The sequence below is a fragment of the Pygocentrus nattereri genome, chromosome 10, assembly GCF_015220715.1.
Source record: "Pygocentrus nattereri isolate fPygNat1 chromosome 10, fPygNat1.pri, whole genome shotgun sequence".
Taxonomy (NCBI): Eukaryota; Metazoa; Chordata; class Actinopteri; order Characiformes; family Serrasalmidae; genus Pygocentrus; species Pygocentrus nattereri.
This window is the reverse complement of record NC_051220.1, coordinates 29004404-29025016: the sequence shown is the minus strand read 5'-3', so window position 1 is coordinate 29025016 and position 20613 is coordinate 29004404. Positions and strand designations below refer to the sequence as shown.

Below are 20613 nucleotides of genomic sequence, written 5' to 3'. Positions count from 1 at the left end.
AACAAGTATAGTATAACAGGATTAATATAAAATTCCTTGTTCTGGCTTTTACAAAAACACAATTAGTACTCAAAACATACTGTCAATTAAAGCACAGGCACTCAAAAAAAAAGATAAATAATATGAAGGACCCTATAGTATTTTGAGGCAGTCCATGAGGTGAGCAAGTACTGCTTTGTTTTTTGAAAATACCCAGTTTGGCTTAATAGAAATATTTTTTTATTTTGATTTGTGGAAATATACAAATATACAATCAACAGGCAAAAGAACTGTTTCCACCATTTTTCAATTTGCAGAAAGAAATAATAATAATAAATAAATAAATAAATACATACAACACACAAATTAAAATAATAATAATAAACAATTAATAACAAAATAGTAATAAGAGTAATTTTAAACAAAATAGTAATTTCTTATATTTACCTGGTCAATTAAAGAAGTAAAAATAAAAATAAGGTCAGGTCATGGTTGCTAAGGTCATTATTGGTCATATTCACATGGATAGAGGAAGGGTGAGCCCAGGTGTTTGGGAGTCTGTAATTTTTCAAAATACAAGATTACTGGGTCCCATGTCATATAGAATTTTTTTGCTGAGTATTTACTGGAAAACCTGATCTTCTCCAAGCCAAGGAAAAGCATAAGGTCACAAAGCCATTGTGAAATGAATGGGGGGGATGAGGTGATTTCCAATTAAGTAGGATCCTTCGTCTAGCAAGAAGTGAAGCAAAGGCAATAGCTTCTTTAATCCTGTTTGGTATATGAGTGTCGCCACTGATCAAACCAAATATAGCAAATTGAAAATTTGGTACTACTCTTTAATTTAAATGCTGCTGATAGACATTTTGCAATTGTGAGCCAAAAATGAAATAACATTGGTCAGGACCAGAACATATGTGCAAGATCAGCTTTAGCAGTGTGACAGCGATCGCGAAATTCATCTACCCACTGTACATTTTTGACAATTTAGTCTTGCAGTAATGCAGTCAATGGAGTACTTTAAACTGGATGAGATTAAGTTGGGCACAAGATGATGATTTATTGATCATATTCAGAGCAGATTCCCAGGTTGTATCTGATAATACTACATTTAACTCTGTACCCCACGCAGTTTATATTCGTTCCATTCGTGCATTATCAGTATTAATGATCATATTGTAAATCCTTGAGCTCAGACACTTGCTAGGTATTGATGATTCAAGAATTTTCTCCCAAATGTTTTTAGAAGGTAAAGTTGGGAAGTTTGAACATTGACTACGTATAAAATTCCGTGTTTGAAGGAAACGATAAAAGGATGAGGGTGATAACTGAAATTTAGATGAAAGGTCAGTGAAAGATGCAAAAACTCCATTAATGTACAAATCTGTGAATCTAATTATACTCTTCCTGTGCCAGGCACTAAAAGTTTGATCCATTTTTGCAGGAATGAACATGTGATTATTACATATAGGACCCAAGCTAGAGAACTTGTTGAAGCCTAAATGATATAGGAATTGAAACCATATTTTTAAAGAAGATCTAACAAATGGACATGTGTTATTTGAGATGGGTAAAGGTAAATTAGAAGTAATTAGGGCTAACAGTGAGGTATTAATACAGGAATTTGCTTCTGAGATACACCAGTCTAACTGAGGGCACTGATACCATAGAACTATCTTTTGTGCATTGGCTGCCCAATAATAGTGTAAAAAATTAGGAAAAGCAAGGCCTCCTATACTTTTGTCGCTGAAGAAGATTCCTATGTATTCTAGGGGTCTTACCTTCCCAGACAAATGATAAAACTTTCTATTCCCTAGATGAAGTTTTGTTAAAAAAAACAGGAAGAGTTTGAAATAAGTACGTAAACCTTGGTAAAGTCATCATTTTAATACAGTTTATTCGGCCTTCTAAAGACAGACGTAAAGCATCCCATTTCTGAAGATAGAAATGGTTTTCTTTTTTAACCATGGATGAGAGGTAAGAGAATAGGTAGTACTTTTCCCTCATCCTCAAGACATCTTCAACGCAGTCAGCTCTGTCATCTCAAGAGGAACTGCACTCTTTGTACAAATTCTGCTTGCCTTGAAGAGTAGGAAGAACAAAGCTTCTATCATCTTGGATGTTCTGCCCACTTCTCCAACACAGTTTCACTCTGCTCCTCCTGCTGCTCCCTGTGTTGTAGACTTGTGTGGTGCCGTGGTGAACGAGGCCATGTCCTTAGACCAAACTTCCATTTTGTGAGGTGGAACTGTGCTTTGATGAAATTATAGAAGTCATACTCATACTTCATACGCTGGTACAACACCTGCAGGGACTTCAGACTTGGTGTCTGCTTGTGAACAGTTCCTGTCATATTGCCCAATTTCCTGTATTCTAAAGGGTTAAAAATAAATAAATAAATAAATAAATAAACAAACAAACAAACAAATGTTCTGTAACTTTTTTTTTGTTCAATTGCTTGTTAACAAAAATAGCTAATCAGCCAATCACATGGCCGTAAATCAATGCATTTAGGCATGTAGAGGTGGTCAAGACAACTTGAAGTGCAAACTGAGCATCAGAATGGAGAAGAAAGGTGATTTAAGTGGCTTTGAACGTGGCATGGTTGTTGGTGCCAGACGGACTGGTCTGAGTATTTCAGAAACTGCTGATCTACTGGGATTTTCACACACAACCATCTCCAACATTTTACTAGCAAGGTGTACCTAATAAAGTGGCCCATGAATGTACATCTCCATACATTTTCAAAGTAGGTGTCAAGCTGGTAATATATTTCCATATATACATATTTTAGCTACATATGTGCATATATTTTAATATATTGACATTTAAATCTATTGGTATAGACAAATATTCAAAGATGCAGTACAATTTATTAAGCACATACTTGAATTTGCACATGTACTTCATTAACTACACCTACCTCACATCTATGCTCCCTGTCCATTTTATCAGCTCTACTTATCATATAGGTGCACTTTGTAGTGCGACAATTACAGACTGTGGTACATCTGTTTCTCTGCATGCTTTGATAGCCCCCTGCAGTAGCATGTCAATTGTCAGGACCCCCTCAGAACTGCCGCACAGCAGGCATTTATATAGATTTATATAGGTGGTGGATCATTCTCAGGACTCCTGTGTTCGATCCACTCAAACTAGCACAACACACAGTATCACATCACCACGGTGTCAGAACTGAGAATAATCCACCACTCAAAGAATCCCTGCTAATACCTGCTCTGTGGTGGTCCTGTGAGGGTCCTGACCATCGAAGAACAAGGTACAAGGGGAATAAGAAATGCAGAGAAACAGATGGACTACAGTTGGTAATTGTAGAACTACAAAGTGCACATCTATGGTAGGTGTACTTGATAAAAGGGACAGTTGTTTCAGATATAATACAACTGCATATATTTTTAATACGATCAAATATATGTACATATATTTTTCTTCTAAATGGGTGTACAAAGTTTAGGGTTACCCTGTTTTTTTTTTTTTTTAAAAGGTTTAATCTTGTTCAAAAGCTCACGTTTTCTCCATTAGTTTCAAATAACCTAACATATTAAAGGCAGGTTTATTTGAAAGAAAAACACTAACACATATGAACAGATGTGAAAATGGGTGCACTCCATTTACCTGTGCTGGCTTGCCACTTTTTACATAGTGGCATTGGTGGAAAAAACTGTTTATATGGTGTGTCGGTGGCACTTATAATGGCTCTTAGTAATTTGGTGCGTAGTCCATCTAGAATTAAAATGTCAGTGTAAAGGCACCCAAAAAAATTACACTGGCTCACACACCTCTTATAAATGGAGTGGAAGCCATGCCCATGTGGCACAGCCAGTACATGTGCCATGCGGATACTGGAGTGCACCCAGTATACCTTGGCAGAACTGCCATATCCTGTGCATTTTATACCTTTACTGTGATGTCATCGCTCAGCATTGCTTAAACCTTTTAGGTTTTAAACCACCTTTCATGTATTAGATAAATAGCTGGTTTATGTTAATGAAACCTTTAAAAAAGGTATTTCTTAATTCATTGAAAGTAACAGAAAAAAAACAAAACACTGATTAAAATGTTTGATGGGCCCTGTGCATAAAGTAACACTGCTGACTAAAGCTGAGAAAGAAAGGATTTTACCTGGACTTTTGTAGATGTTGAGGACATCAGAAAAGAAGTGAGGCAGAAGTCTCTCCAGCAAGAGCAGCACATCCTCTAGCTCTTCCAGTACCCCCACCAGCAGATAATGTTCCAGAACATTCTCCTTAGCCTTCTGCAAAGCCCACAAACTTGGCTCCCTATCCAAAACCCATAAAAATGACAAAGGATGGCCATAGCGTTCATCAGTAACCAGGTTACTTTTTTCACTTTGAATGTTCCTGATCAACAATCAGTCTATAAGCTACCAAAAGAGAGTTAAATGTCATTATTAACCATTTTATGGCTCAATACTAAAGCTGTCTCACCTGCACTGAGGATGCTGACCGCAGAAATAAGGGATGATATAGAAGAGCCGAGGGTTGGAGCACTCAGGGTAGCTTTCTAAGATGCAAGTGTTAATGTCCTGAGGCCAGCACAAAAACAATAAAAAAAGTCTGTAAAAATGAGGGTCAATAAATCATGTTTTTTTTTTTTTTTTCCAGTGAAACATAAATGGGTTTCAGTAAACTTCCTTGTGAACAGAAGTGTTTATGTTCATCCACAAGGGGGCTAAGCACACAAATCCTCGAACTATGGGGGCATTCATATCAGGCAGCCTCCGGCAGGGGACCCACGCCTATCTATTTCCTGCCCCAAAGCAAACATAACCTGAGCATTCCACGTAAGATATATACGATATTGCTTTCACAAAAGAAAACTGTACATATATAATGTGCATGAGAACTTCTACCATATTATTTACTAATGCACTGTATTATAGAGGCAAAACATGACAAATCACTTAACATGAATTTAATTTCCACTTCCCAAAACAAGTATAAATATGCAATTTAATAAATATCCACAGCTCAAAAGGGAAAGACCGGTGTGTCAAGGCATCAGGGTAAATAAAACTAGCTGTAAAACTTTGAGACTGATGCATCACAAGAGCACCTACCAGAAAAACTAGCAGTGAAGACACCACAGCTGTTTCTCATTCTAAAAATAACATGACTGTAGAGCTTAATAAAACTAAGTCTGCTGGCTGAATGGTGAAAGAGGCATTCATGCAAAACTCTAAAACACACAAGAGGGAAAAGTCTGGCAGATTCAATTTATGATGCTGCAAAGCTGTACAGTTACAGTACTCCTGCTAGTGTGAGTGGCGGCAATTACACTGTAGCGCAGCCAGTGCACTGCCACCAACTTATGCCAGGAACCCAAATCCAAACTTACACTTTGGCAACTGTAACAAGAATATCTTCATTCTTCCTAAACACAATAAAAACAGTTGTGCTTCCAATAAAGTGGGGGGCAAAAATGGCATTAACTTCACTTTCACTGAAGTTAAAGACTAAATGATAAGAATTTCTCATTTAATATTCATTCATCTCACATGGCTCTTTAGCTACAAACATATAAGTTACTATTTAGAGGAGGAAAATCAGATGTTATGCAGACCAAAGTCCAGTTATAAACAATGCCAGTCCTTTAAGAAAGGAATGTCTCAGAGCCTTTACACATTTTAGGCATGGACACTCACAGCCTCAACCTCTGATATCAACATTCTTACACATTTCACATTTATAAATGATCGAATATACCTAAAAAGGATACCTAAGTGAAAAGATTTCAAAATCCTCACTAAGTATCTCTCATCGTCCTTCATTCCAGGAGTGCGGACAACATGATTTTCTTCTCCTCTCCAGTCTCCAAAGCGCCGGAAAAAGTAATTGGACAGAAAACGGTTGATTGGATCTCTAACAATGTTGATGTATACAGGCTCATCTATTCTGAACCTGTTTTAGGAGAGACAGAGACAGGATTGTTAGCCCGAGTCATTTTTAGCTGTGTAAAGCCCAAAGCACACTGACCCAACGTTCTCCAACAAACACCAACAAACCCACAGGTTGAGTTGGTTTGCCGCACCTGTGAGTGACTGTTGGGAAAGTTTCCACCCTTTTTCAGTAATGTCTTCCTCTCTTTCACACTCTTCTAGAATGTTTCCCTCCATTTCATGCTTACTAGCATGTTTCCTCCCTTTAGCACTTTCTAGAATGTTCTCCCCTCTGTTCTGTAATGTTTCCCTTTTTTGACACTTTTCTAGAATGTTTCCCCCCTTTCACACATTTCCTAGAACGTTTTCATCTTGCTCACTGTTCAATAATGATTTCCCCTCATTTACACTGTTCTAGAATGTTTTCCTCTCTTGCTCACTGTTCAATAATGATTTACCCTCATTTACACTGTTCTAGAATGTTTCCCTTTTTGACAGTTCTAGAATGTTCTCCCCTCTGTTCTGGAATGTTTCCCTTTTTTGACGTTTCTAAAATGTTTCCACTGGCGACCTGTCCAGGGTGTATCCTGCCTTCCGCCCGAAGACTGCTGGGTTAGGCTCCAGCACCCCCCCGCGACCCTGACGGAGAAGCGGCTTAGAAGATGGATGGATGGATGGATAAAATGTTTCCCCCCTTTCACAATTTTTCCTAGGATGTTTTCCTCTCTTGCTCACTGTTAAATAATTATTTCCCCTCATTTACACTGTTCTAGAATGTTTTCCTCTCTTGCTCACTGTTCAATAATGATTTCCCCTCATTTACACTGTTCTAGAATGTTTCCCTTTTTGACAGTTCTAGAATGTTTTTGCCTCTTTCACACCTTTTCTAGAATGGTTTCCCCTTTTACACTTTTTTCTACATTTTCCTCACGAACACTGTTCAATAATGATTTCCCCTCATTTACACTGTTCTAGAATGTTTCCTCCTCTTTCATTTTCCCCTATTGCGTACTGTTTTCGAATGTTTTACCCCCTTTCATACTGTTTTACCATGTTTCCCCCTGGCACACTGTTCTAGAACATTTCCCCCTTTCACACTACTCTAGTGTTTTCCAACATTCTGAACTATTCACACTGTTCTAGTTGGGGAGTGTTAATTCAGTGCTCCTTGGGCATAAAGGGGAAATCCACTGATTTTTCAAAATTTCTTCATAATTAAATGTCAACAAAGTCATTCTGAGTGGTTTCTTCACAGTGGTGGTGATATGAACCAGTCGATTAAGTGTTTAATGCCTCTAAAAGCTACCTAGGTGACAATTATTACACAAAAAAAATTTACCAATGTTTCATGACATCTGAAATACTGTTTCAGTGATTTGAGATAAGATTTAACATATCTTTTATAACATTTTCTAATATACGTTTCTATTAGAGAGGTACATACAGGACACTGCAAGGCAAAACAGTACCCACAGAAAATGTTTTGAATAGATTTACCACTATTTGACCACACCAAAACACAGAAGATAACTGTAGATTAATTGCTTGAAACAGAAACAAAAAAACAATAAAAGTGTAATGTTACCTGGTAAAATTGAGGAAATGAACATGTCGAGTGTACAGAAATGGCTGAGGAACAGTGCTTATGTTAATCATCAGATCCATCTGCACGTCAAAGAAAGGGATGAAATGAAATAACTAAACATTTTGTAAGAAATTCACTTTGCCAACAAAGGCATACATCTGGGACATAACCTGTTCATGCTTGCTAAGTCTGGTCTTGTTGTGGATGTCTGATGAGATGAGGGTAAACTGGTTTCTTTCTGCCAGAATACGAAGCAGCAGGACAATGGTCCGACTCCCACACTTCCCAACTCGATTATATACAACTTTACTTGGGAAAGGTAAGACCTATAACAGAATTAAATGGCCCATTATAATAATGGACATTAAATGGCAATTCAGTCATCATATGTTGAACTGATTTGCATGTACAACAGATAAAGCATATAACGTGACTAACCTACATGACTGAGCTTTGGTTACCTCAAAGTGAAAGACGATTTACTGTTAAACTTTTTTCACACAATTTCAAAACCAAAATTCACTGGGTAACAAAATATATCACACTTACTCTGGGCACTAAGGGTCCATGGTCATCAAGAAATGTTGATTGTCCTAAAAAAAAAAAAAAAGACATAGAAAAGAGAGAATGTATGTTCAGACATAACATACAAACTCTATGTAATGTGTAAATTACCAGTGTTAAGTGTGAATATTCAGTGTGAATATTAAGATCACTCGTGTAAAACAAATCACACTACAAGCACATTAACTAAATCAAGGAAATGGCTGGCTGTTCTCTGCATTGTCAAAAGTGTCGGGACCATAAGGAACTCTTTCATGCTGCTGGCACTCTCAGACACAAAGGCCTACTTGATAACTGCTTACTGCTTTGCCCTCTCCAGCACCTCTGTTTGCTCATGCTGATGGCACAAGACTGTGGCTGCTACAAGTGAAATACATTACATATAAAAAAAAAACAAAACAAACTATGTTAATGTTGGGCCCATGCTAAGCATAGATGCATGCTGTGCAAAGTGTATACACATGCAAAGGTACTGCTTTTTCAATTAAACAATGACAAATAAAAGTAAAACTATTTACTCAAATCAAAAAGTAAAAAAGTATCACATAAAAATAACTCCTCAGATACTTCACTCCCTTCAGAACTGCAGTGGTACTCTTGGCGCATCCAGCAAAGGGATCAGTGGTTGGCTAGTTCTGTTATTCTGCTTCTTTTGGGTTCTTTTTGGTCTGAAATAAAATGCTAAAGCTCAAAAGAGAGAGCTGTGAGCAGCAGCAAAGTAGTCAGGGTGCTGTCACCAACAGAACAGAAAGGGAATGTTCTGAGGGAGTCATTATTGACATCTATGGACAACCCCTGTCTGTACACCATTATGGTATAAACCACTTATAGTCTCCTCTTCCATCACATATCAATTAATAGGCTTATAAATTCATGATAGCCACTTGGTCGTCCTCAACACCGAATTACTACAAATATATTCTTGACGCCTCCGCACCGGTAGATGTAATGAATCAGTATTAACGGACGCTGCTCTGCTCCAGTGAGCTTGAGTCCTGATTCTTACCGAAGTAGTAACGGACGTGAAGGAGAAGCTGAGGTGGTCCACCATTTAACTGCCACAAAACGGAGCCCAAACAAAACACAAGCAGCGTGGTCAAGCACAGTCCAAAATCCCGGCGAGAAACTCTCAGCAAGATTACGGCTAACCAGTTACCCCTCCTGTTCTTCCCTCGGATATAACTCTTATGGCAGTTATTTCCAATGTGCTTCGCCATATTCTCAGCACACGGCAGGAATGGAGCTGACCCATTCAACGTTATGTATAGTCTTTCTGAAGAGAGGTTACTCCATGTGGGCACCAACAGCTTCTGTAGGGGTTGCAAGAGAACCTGGTGCCTTTTTGAAACTGAAGTGTCAAATTACAAATTATAGAGCTAATTTTTTGTGCCACATGAAGCGCGTTGGCTACACCCCCTTAATCCAGCCCCCTCTCATTTTCAGCCTCAGCAGAACTACTTTCAGCTGTGCAGGAGTGAGTGAACATTGAGTGAGTGGGCTGAACATTGTACTGGCTTTTATTGTGGAAAACGTGTGAAGTAATGGTCATATAATTAAGAAACCAAACACTGTGTCACTCACTGAGGCGGTTCGGGCGAAGTTAGGGAGACACTCTGGTGGGGCCAGACTGTTATATCAGAGGGCAAAACAACCGCATCGGTTGGTTGGGTTTTATTAGGCTAAGAATCACCTAGACTGCAGCACTGTTGACCTCTTTATTATTTTGTTCCAGAGAAGTCCATTTTATAACCCACACACTTGTAATCAAAGGTCAGCAGATGTCTTTCTACATATCAAAGGTATTTCACTGGATTAAAATATGTAATGATAGTATCATCAAATGCTATATTACAACACAAAATAAATATTCAATCTGACAATGCCAGTTTCAGAAAATATATAGCAATTTTACAACCTTAAAGACAAGGCCAGCAGACAACATGCTTGTCAGCAGAATAGTTCCAACATTTAAAGGCATATTCCAATGATTTTTCAAAACTTCTGCATAATGAAATTGTGAAGATGTAAACAGTCATTATGAGTGATGTGAAATGTGACATTCTAGAGAAATGTACACAGTCAGAAGTGTCCACAGTGGTTGTGATAAGATTTCGAAAGAGTTTAACACCTCTAATAAGCTACATCACAAAGTTATTACACAAAATTGTTATGAATGTTGCCTGATGCCCGACATTGCTTTATGTTAGCTTCAAGAAGATTTTGGCCTAAAACATTTTTTAAAAACCAAGCAAAGACTATGAATTTACCTCTATTTTACCATTATCAGCATTACACAGAATAACTCACACATGAAGGTTCAGTGGTCAGTTTGGGCATCAAATAAAGTGTCAGTTTTTGCATTATGGCAATATCAGTCACTGTGACCCCTGGTAACCATCATTCCCAAGGTAAAGAAATCTGAGCTTGTAACTTTCTCTACAGTGCACCATTTCACATCAAACTACTAAGAATTAATTATTCATTCTAAAGGAACTTTGCAGATGGTTTGAAATGGTGGAATTGTTTTACAAAAAAAAGTCAAATTGAACTACTTTAATAACAAAAATAACTTCCCTTGATTTCAGTAGCTATGTATGCAGTGGTCCTCAATCCCAGTCTACTGTATGGCTGATGCTTACACTTATGTTATAGGCTTTCTATACTCTAGAAACTGTTAAACTTTTTTAATATGTAGCTCATAAATTGAACAAGGTCATGTTATATGGGCTGCTTTGCTGAGACTGAGAACCACTGGTTGAATCATAATCAATAATCATAAAATCACAGTCATCATTCTATAATTTTCAAACCAAGTGGAATGGAAGAACACATTTTAAAACAAATGCAAATTCACAATTCATCATAGAGAGCTCCTCTGTATTTACATTGACAGTCATAGTTCACAATTCATAACATTCTCCTACACAGTTAATATGAGATTTAAGGAAGATTCAGGTCTCTGGCATAAAAATCACTGCCTAAACACAATGTTGTTTCTTTGTCTGAATGGATTGTAAACTATGCAACTATATAAGATTCAAAATCTTGTGTCAGTGTTGGCACACTTCTAAAGCACACAACACCTGCACATCTGTTTGAAAATCTAATACTAAAACATTAAAACTACAGGTTAAGTATAATAACATTAAACAAAAGACCACCATGCTCTTCCTTTGCTAATCTTAATTGGCTTCACTAGTGCTTGAAAAGCATACAGCTTTCCTTCACAACAGTCAGTGACATTGTAGTCCCATTCAAACATTCTGGCATCAGTCTTTCTGCAGTTTTTTCCTTCATGGCTGGGACTGCCATTGTGGTCTACCAGTGGTTGAAATATGTATAACTTCGTGTATGATCCACTCTCATTTGTAGATGTTGCTGTGATCATCAAGGCATCCATGCCAGAAACTATCAAGATGGTCTGGCATCCAGCATTGTCCCGGTGTGCTCAAGGAATTACAGCTTTATGCAAATTGATGCTAAACCTCTCAATGGAATCTGAGGGACAGAATAAAAAAGCAAGCATTTTAAAAATGTTAATTTTTAAAAAACACAAATTTTGTGAAAATTGTAGGGTAAAAACATTTTGTTTTTGTATTTATATTGCACTCACTGCCATGCGGTGCTGTTTACGAAGCTGCTGGACTCTTGTCTGATCCATGACTGTTGCAATATCGCTCAAAGGCTTGTTCAGATCTTCAGAGTACCTCTGGATGAGGGAGAATGGGACCCCATAACGGCCATGCTGTAAGAAAAAGGATAATTTTGTATATATAAATTACATAATACAGAACCTCTTATCTCCAAAATGGTCATTTTCAGGAGTTATATAACTTATAGTGGAAGTTAAAGTAACATGTTTGGACCATTTATATTGGCCCATTCATCATGAAATGTTCACACAATGTAAAGGGCAGCTTGTGTTTACAAATTATGTAGCAAACAAACAAAAAAAAGGTTTTATCCTGACATAAATGACATAGAATTGATGATTTGATAACAATGACAATGCAATTTCACAACAGCACATGTCCTGTTGTAATAATAGGACATTTATGAAAGAGGCTACTGGAGGCATGGTATGACCATAAAAAAAGTTACTTCAGCACACTACTGAAAATGATTGTATTTCAACCTAAAATTCATTGCAAAAGATATGGCAGTCTCACAATACATTTCCATCATGATGTATTTCTGACTGTAATGCAATGTCAAAGAATGTAATACAATGTCTGTTTTGCTCAGTGAGAGGTGGGAGGTTGAGGCGAAACATGATATTATTGGTTAATGTTATTTTTCCCTGCTTGGTAGTGCATAATGACAGTCAAAACTTAAAAGGCATTTTAGAGGCAGGCAAAAGTCATTACATTTTGATGTAAGATTATGTGAAAACAATAATTTAGTCTTTTAAATGACTAATACGATGTGTTGTGCTTAACATGACCACAGACAACTAACAAGGTAATCTCAAATTTGCTTGCTTATATGGTTTCTTACACACTTTCACATGGTGTTTACAAGAATATGCTGCACATCTAAAAATAGTAGCACCAGCCATCCTGAGAGTGTGAATTTTGTCCTGACATTTGCCTATTTTTACAGATAACAGTTTATCAAAGTCAAACAACACAGAGGGCAAATTAGACACCTATTTGAACCATCACTTTGTATATAATAGACTATAAAAAAATAAAATAAAATTCAAGAGCTGGATAAAGTGAGATACCTTATCAGAATAGGGCTCCTCTGTGAGGTCAATACCATCCAAGCTCAGCTTTTCCTCTACAAGTGACTCCAGGTTAGCCGCTTTGCCATGCTGAACCTTCTTTCCAATTCTATAGATAAAAGGTTTACTGGATCCAGGGGCATTGTCAGGGCTAATCTCCTTGCCCTTTGCAAGGCACACTGGCAGAGGTTTGGGAGGAACTGGTGGCTTCATATGATGTGTGCCTGTACCTGCTTCAGGACCATCTACAGGTAGCTCCTCGGCCTCCACTACGGCTGTGATAGAGTCAAAAGAAGGAAAAGTAGCAGATAACTCATCTCCTGTGGCTAGCTCTGCAGAGTCATCCTCTGGGTTGCCACATGTCTGAGGCTTTTCTGGAACGTTACCTTCAGTTTGAACTGGGCTAGGCCTCTCAGCAGGGATGTTTGTGTGCAGTGCACTGTCACATCCTTCTGAATGGGTGGGCCTCAAATCCTCTGAGTCCTTTGTGTGGAGAATCCGATCCTGCAGAAGGTCGTCCAATGAAAGGCAACGTTTCCACAGCCCTTGAGGAGCAGGGAGACCAACTAGTGCATCACAGCTCTGACTGAAGAGCTTTGCTCTGAGCAAGCAGGGGCTCATACCATTGCTAAGTCCTTTCACGTTGGTCATTTGGAAGGGAAGCAGGAGAGACTGTGGATCACGACTGCTGGCACCACTGGACTGGCTGAGGGGAGGTGTTGGATACTCGGGAGATGGGAGGTGACTGGACTCAAAGCCTGATGAGGACCTGCTGAAATGAGATGCCTTTTTGTCTTTTCCTAAAAAAGAGTCATGTGAGATGTGACTTATGTGAAACAGTAAAACCAAGTATTTACCTATATAATATACTGATATTCAACAAATACTGTCACTTGGAAAGAAAGCGTCCATGCAAACAGAGACATGATAGGCGCTATGTATCTGAATGTGATTGTGAATTCAAAGTAAAATGAAGCACAAATGAAAAAAAAAAAGCAGAAATAAAAGAAGTCCAAAGAGCAGATCACAGAGCAGTTTATTCCATAGCCTCTGTTACAGCTGGACACATTGACAAAACTGGCCTTGTGACAGTTTTTTCATGAGTAAACGATAGTGAACTCCATTAAACATGGATGCTATATTTTATTTAGTTCCAGTTAAAATGAGCAGACATTGTTTTCTTTTATTCAGAGATGCATTTTAATACCTCTACAGTTACTCAGGATCAGACTTGTTATGTCTGACCAAATAGGAGAAGCACAGTGGTATAATCTCTGTAAATATGTCTATTTTAACTTCTGTACTTTGCATATAACAGAGGTTTTAGGCACATAATATATTGTGCAACATTATATCATTTTGACTAGAAAAATATACACAGAGAATGGCAAAATCTCAAGCATGGAAAATACTCCTCACAAGGGCTGCTGACATTCACAAGGGCATGTCATGATCACTACTTTTTGTAAGTTTAAATCAAAGCAAAAACGTAAAGATCTGCATAATTATTTTGAAGCTCTAACACTGAATACTGCAGGTTAAGCACTGAACTTCTCCCAAACTACAACTTTTCACGCTTTTGGTGGAACACATTTTTAGGCAAGTGCAAAACCATCATGCAATGCCATAGTAACAGACAGAACTAAATAGTAGATACCACTTCCACTACAGAAAAATGTTGCCACTTGCTTCTCAGTATGAGCAATGTCATGATGAACGCAGATGAGAGTGTGTTCTTGCAGAGAGAAAAGGTACTGGTCCCTTGTGTATTTGGTGGAAGGTGTGACTGACATGTCTGAGGATGGACAGTAGACAAGAGATGAGGGCTAGCAGCGGAATGAGAGAAAGTCCGGGACAGTCTGGCCCTCGTGGAAGAGGAGTACAGAGCGAGCAATAGAAGGGACAGAGATGGCGGCGAGATGAGCACAGAGAGCTAAACACCAGAGTGATCTCGTCACACACTGGTCGCACAGTTCAGTTTGTTTGGCTTGACTCTGGAGCATGCAGGGCCCGGCAGCCCACAGAGAAGTGGTGGAGCAGGGCTGCAGAGAGTCACAGGCGAGGAAGGCTGTTATTACCGTTCTCCAATGTCTCACTGCTCTCATAGCAGCCAGAGTCACGGGGGGAATCTGGAGGGGCTCCACTCTCTGACAGAACCTTCTCCTCAGAACCTCCTGAAGAACCTCCACGCTCAGGCTCACTGTTACCTACACGTATACAAAATATAGCCACATTTATAATGCATGACATCACTTAATGAGCATGGTGACATATTCTATGGCCGTCGTTTCCAGTCCTAGTCTTGGACGCCCCCTAATGGAAGGTAGTAATGGAAGCTATGCCATCAATTAGCACTGAGCAAACTGACATCTGTTAACAATAAAAATGGACAAGCATATGCTGTGTAACTAAAATCAGCTGCACAGTAGTAGCAGATAACGTAGTATCACCAAAGTCCAATAGAAATATGCTTAATCTGTTTTGCACTTATCCATGATGAACATATTTTGTGGTTTATACAGTCAAATTAAGGAACTTTCAAAAACTAAGAAAAAGATGACAAATCTATAGGCACTTTTTGCAAGTTATAAGAGCCCCAATGGCCTCCGATACTGGTAACGACCTCTCAATATTAGCTTTACAGCTCCAGTGCAAAACTTAAAAAAAAAAAAAAAAAAAAAAAAAAAAAATTTCAAATTCAAACTCTAGACATTTGGTTACGGTAAGAGGGAAAACTGTAAATTGTTCAAACTGCTGCTTTAATACATGTGTTCCAAATGTCTGTGTATGTCTCTCAGTGCAGGCTCACTCACTGTCATATTCTTGCAGCAGCTCCACTGCAGTCAGCAGTACTGCTCTGTGCTGGGGGTCTTTAATATTCAACTCGTCCAGGTCCTCCTCTTCCAGCAACTTAAACGTGTCCAGATCCTCATAGCCATTAAACAGGAATGTGGGCAAGTGCTCCTAAAGCAGCAGACAGTACAAGAAGATTTGATACAACTACTAACTAGTTGTACTGTACTAGAAATGTACAATTACTCTGTGAATACACAACAGTGCTTCATAAATGGGTAAGGTCAAAATTGGAAAGTGGTGTGCTCCTCATAGAGGTCATTACTTTGAGATTAATGCGCTCCAGAAGCTCTTCCACAGATGTGGGTTTTGGTGGCCGGCTCTTCCGCCTCTTTCTGACACTGCGTTTGGGCTTCTCCTCTTCCTCACTCAATACATCCACATAGATGAATTTAAAGGTGCCCACCTTGTTATTCAGCAGGCCCATCCATGTACCCATGGGTGGCTTACTGATGATGTCTATTACATCTCCTTTCTGGAAAAAGAGTGAATATTTAGTGAAGAGTTTAGTGCAAAGTTAAGTACATGTGAACAACAGTTCAGCTGCCACTATCAATTATATTAATAATCAAATAATTATTTTTATGATTAATTAAATAATCAGTTTTTAACAAAAAGCCAAATGAATAAATCAGGAAGCCTGAAAATGAATGGAAATATGAAATAACTGAGGTTTGGGAGGAGGAATGTGTATGAAGCTCATTCTAATGTCCCATAAACTTTCATTTCAAGTTTTCTCACCCGATTTACAAACTACAATCTCCTCCCTGTTATTTTTCATATGAAAAAAGTGACTACCCCCAGTCAAATGACATGTTTTGCTGTTTTCCTGGGTTAACACAAATTAACACATCCTCAACAGGGAAAAAACTTAAATATGATACTACTGCTATTAGTATTAGTACCACCACCACCAACAACAATAACTTTATCGTGCCTTTCATAAAAATATATGAAATTTTTATATTTCATAAAAATATATATATATATATATATATTTGCACAAAATTGCCATATATTTTTATGAAAGGCACTATATGAATTAAAGTTATTGTTGTTTTATATATATATATATAATTATAATATATATATATATATATATATACATATAATATATATATATATATATATATATATATATATATATATATATATATATATATACACATTATAATATATATAATATATATATAAATAAAAATAAATGTTCCAAATGTTTGCACAGGCCACATAAGATTGTTTATTTTTCTCAATGTTACTTTCTGCAAGTACAAAAAGAACAGTAACTGTGCATTAAAATGTGCAGACATCTGTTATCTGTAAAGAATTTGTACTTATTGTTAATCATATAATAAAAAAACATAACTTTTTCCTAAAGTTAAATAAATGAGAGTATTTCTTACTGTAAGAGAGACCAGTATGAGATTTTAAAACTGCCCACTCATACACAGAAAAAGTAGCTTTGTTATGTAGTTTATGTAATCACGGCAGCCCATACGATAAAACATTTCACTACATATTGCATTAACAAATATTATTATATTTATTATATTTATTATTATATTTTGTTCCTCATAGACACCAAATGTATTACCTTGAGTTTGAGGGAGTCTGTGTCATAAGGGCTGGGGATAAAGTCGGTGTGTACAAGGGCTCGACCACAGAAAGGCCCTCTGTATGGCAGCTCGTCATCATCACCGTCCTCTGATTTCACGCTTTCTCTGTTACTGGCTGAGGAGTCTGTAGTGCTCACTGTCTGACCACCTATAAATTAATGTTCATTTTAATGCAGATTTAAAAGAGTTCGGCCATGTGATAGTGAGATTGTGGAGGCATTTGATCTCTCATACAGACACACTTATGGAAATATACTTACTCATTGAACTCTGTCCACTCAGTGAGCTCCTCAGACTCTCGACAGAGCCTCCAGCTTTCAGTTTGGGTTTCTCCAGAGTGTCGTTGTGTGTGTGTGGGGACTGGGGGGAGCCTGTCTCTCTGTTGGGGCTTGTCTGAGTGGAGCACACAGAGACATCATTGTTTAATACAAATATCAGCACGTCACTGTAACAGCCAGCAGGGGGCACTCAACACTTGTAAATAGACAGATCACTGCGTGACAAGGAGCTAAAATGCCAAATGTTGGAGATACAGTACCCAGTGATGAATTCCTAGAGTTCATGCATTTGCTGTATTTCATAAACCCAATGATGCTGTATGTTTGAAGATGTGCCTTGTGTGCTATTTTTTCTGCGATTTAAATATGACTGAATAAAATACTGCTCTTGAGGAGTGGGCAATGTGATACTTTATTATCATGCTAAAGTTCCTCACAATATGCTTTTCAGAGCATCGACAGCATCAGTACTTAAAGGGGCCATACATATATACATATATATACACACAGATGCATACAGCAGTCCCCTTGCCTATCCACTCCCCCCTGCCTACCAGTTTGTTGTTTGTCCTTAGAAAGTTGTGCAACAACATTATTATAGCCATAATGAACTTTCATCAAAATATTGTGAGAATCCTAAATCATGAATCCAGCACTGCTTTTGAAATTGTTTTTAGTTCCAACTTCTTAAACCTCAGAAAAATTAAATGTTGGTATACATAACATGCATCATGAAATTGTATTCAAGTATTATGATTTTGTATTTTTTGCCATACTGTCCACCCCCTACACTCAGTAGCTTTTTTATTAGGTTCATCTGCTCCCAGTTGTACCTAATAGGCTAATTAACCTTTTACAGTTAAACAAACGTTGCTGACCACACTGAACTGTTCTGCTTCAAGTGCCACTGTCTGTGTACTGCAGGGGTGTCCAATCTTATCCATAAAGGACCGGTGTGGCTGCAGGTTTTCTCTCAAAACAAGCTGGAGCACTGGTTTCAGTTTTTAAACTGATGAGCAGGTGATCTCCTGCTTTGTTCGAATGCAAACCTGCAGCCACATCGGCCTTTATTGGATAAGATTGGACATCCCTGGTGAAGCGCAAGGTAGGATGTTTAATAAGTTAAAAAATTAAGTCTTTAAAATCTAAGCTTATTATTCAAATGTTTATCATAACAACATTATTGGTAATTATTGTGCATTATTCAGTAATTACTAGTTACATAATTACTAAGGAATGTAAGTATGCCTTACAAACAGTTCCTTAGATTTCATGAGGTACAGCACATAGAGCTCTGATATCATGTAGTACAACCCGAAGCCAACCATTTTTTTATATCACAGTGGTTTGCAATACTGAGAAGCGGTACCTCCTAAGAATATAAAGCAGACAGGTTTGTGGTGCAGAATGACACGATACAAAAAAAATAGTACCTGTTCAGACAGAGCAGAGTTGTACTTTTTGGATATACGTTTCCTCATTGTCTCCTTCACTGACTTCACCTTCTTGCCCAGAGAGATGCGGGACGGGGTAGGCGACCTCGCTGCCTCTTTCCTGCTGTCTTCACTCTCATTCTGCAAAAGGCATCACAAAACAGTGCACCGATCATAACATCAGCTTCAGTTTAATGAGAAAGGCGCAGATAAGCTGTAATCACAAAATAAACCCAACTATTTACATACTTCATACGTTAACCCCAGGCATTCTATTAAGTTGTTGTTCTTAAAAGGGAATTTTTAGAAGATGTGCAAGTTCACTGGTTGTGTTGAACAGTAAGAAAATCTGTCTGGTGTAGACATTGTGACCCCTGGTTCTAATCAAAACAAACTAAAATCAAAATAATTTCCCATATAAATCTACAATGGATCAATACTGTTTAGTGAATACTTATAAAAATCAACAGGCTAATGTCTGTATGGGTATGTATTAATTGAAATGAATATGCAACTGACGTATGATTTGAACTATAAAGGTTCAAGGGGATAAACACCATATAAAGCGCCTCTATACTTTGTCATTTGAAAGTATTTTGAGATGACATTTTCTTTAGTACTTACATTAGGGTCACAGCTGCTCTCTCTCATGTATATAGACCGGTTCACAAGGTCAAATCCTCCAAAGCTACAGGCCCTCTGCAAAGCAAATTATATTACCAAAGCATTAACATATGAATGAACATCTGCTTGAAATCCCAAAGTTTCTTTTTAAGGTAGCACTTTGATTGCGGACATTAACACAGAGGTAAAAGGACTGTGAGGCCTTCTCCACATAAAAAACAAAGCTGCATCTTCTGTCCCAATAGACGCACAGATTTGGGCTGAATAATAAAGAGCATGCCTCTGCTACAAAAGCTCAGTGGCGGTTTCTTCCTGCTGACCTTCCCCTTTTCCTTCTCTGCCAAGCTGACTTGGCCTGACCTCTACTTGGGATCAGCTAGGCACAGCATGAGGATGTGCTGCGACTGCACTTTGCCACAACCAAGATGCCAGCAGGATAAAGGGGAAAAGGACATAAGGCGGTGTATACACAGCTCTCTGTCCTCAAGTGGACATGTTAATGAAATGAGGGTCAGAATGAAAGTTCCATTAGCCAGGAAAATTGACTATAAGAAATCATCATGAAATCAGCTGAGGCTATATTACTAAATATATACCAAGGAATTTTGTTCTCTTATTATAAATGTACACATCATTCAGCATTTTTGCATTTTGTCTATTACTTTTGCCATGTCATCAACTCCATGGTGGTTATTTGTGAATCAGTTATTTGTAATATTTATTTTACCTTAATGTTTATGATTACACTCATCAATATAATGTCAACTTTGCAAGTGAGACCTAAACAATCAGGCCAGACCTTCTTTCTGAGCCTGTAATATGTAAAGATGCATGACACGATCTGAAAAACTCTGACCTGAAGCCACACGCCCACCATACTTTAGCTTGTTTCTTTTCTCCTGGCTCAGTAATGCTTCTTACTTCAATTTTGCCAAAAAAAAAAAAATCTTGCATTTTGATTTACAAGAAGAGGCACTAATTACTGATTACCAATAGTGTGAAGTGGCCAATTTATTAAGATATTTACTAAGAACC

At 37.9% G+C, this 20613-nt stretch overlaps 2 protein-coding genes across 8 annotated transcripts in view; both read right to left on the bottom strand.

Annotated features, from left to right (window-relative positions):
• Nucleotides 1–1851: 1851 nt before the first annotated feature.
• On the bottom strand, nt 1852–9409 carry LOC108428599 (uronyl 2-sulfotransferase). 2 transcript variants are annotated; one of them, XM_037541803.1, is made up of 9 exons: nt 9205–9409; nt 9055–9103; nt 8034–8077; nt 7655–7810; nt 7485–7564; nt 5768–5921; nt 4449–4546; nt 4123–4280; nt 1852–2352 (listed from the first exon to the last, which is right to left on the bottom strand). In XM_037541803.1, the coding sequence occupies exons 1-9, from the start codon at nt 9298–9300 to the stop codon at nt 2090–2092; spliced, it is 1098 nt and encodes a 365-aa protein (XP_037397700.1). In that variant the 5' UTR covers nt 9301–9409; the 3' UTR covers nt 1852–2089. The 2 variants fall into 2 exon arrangements, with proteins under 2 accessions (XP_037397700.1, XP_017555189.1); XM_017699700.2 differs by having other exon boundaries at nt 9055–9375.
• Nucleotides 9410–9749: 340 nt separating this feature from the next.
• sash1b (SAM and SH3 domain containing 1b) overlaps nt 9750–20613 on the bottom strand; it is an 89334-nt gene continuing 78470 nt past the window's right edge. For 5 of the 6 annotated variants that reach the window (XM_017699916.2, XM_017699915.2, XM_017699919.2 and 2 more), the window contains exons 11-20: nt 19579–19653; nt 18955–19095; nt 17504–17636; nt 17222–17391; nt 15893–16102; nt 15588–15738; nt 14853–14981; nt 12775–13574; nt 11662–11793; nt 9750–11546 (exon numbers count right to left, since the gene is read on the bottom strand). In XM_017699916.2, coding sequence (XP_017555405.1) covers nt 11505–11546; nt 11662–11793; nt 12775–13574; nt 14853–14981; nt 15588–15738; nt 15893–16102; nt 17222–17391; nt 17504–17636; nt 18955–19095; nt 19579–19653 — 1983 coding nt within the window. In that variant the 3' untranslated portion in view covers nt 9750–11504. The remainder of the gene's footprint in view (nt 11547–11661; nt 11794–12774; nt 13575–14852; nt 14982–15587; nt 15739–15892; nt 16103–17221; nt 17392–17503; nt 17637–18954; nt 19096–19578; nt 19654–20613) is intronic. The other variant, XM_017699917.2, reaches the window with a different exon arrangement.

Bases quoted from the DNA above. Each gene is read 5' to 3' on its own strand.
- LOC108428599 (XM_017699700.2), bottom strand. From the start codon at position 9,265: ATGGCGAAGCACATTGGAAATAACTGCCATAAGAGTTATATCCGAGGG. The intron at 7,565-7,654 runs GTTATGTCCCAG...TTTGACGTGCAG, and splicing joins GACTTAGCAAGCATGAACAG to ATGGATCTGATGATTAACAT. The intron at 4,547-5,767 runs GTGAGGATTTTG...TGCTGGCCTCAG, and splicing joins AGGACGATGAGAGATACTTA to GACATTAACACTTGCATCTT.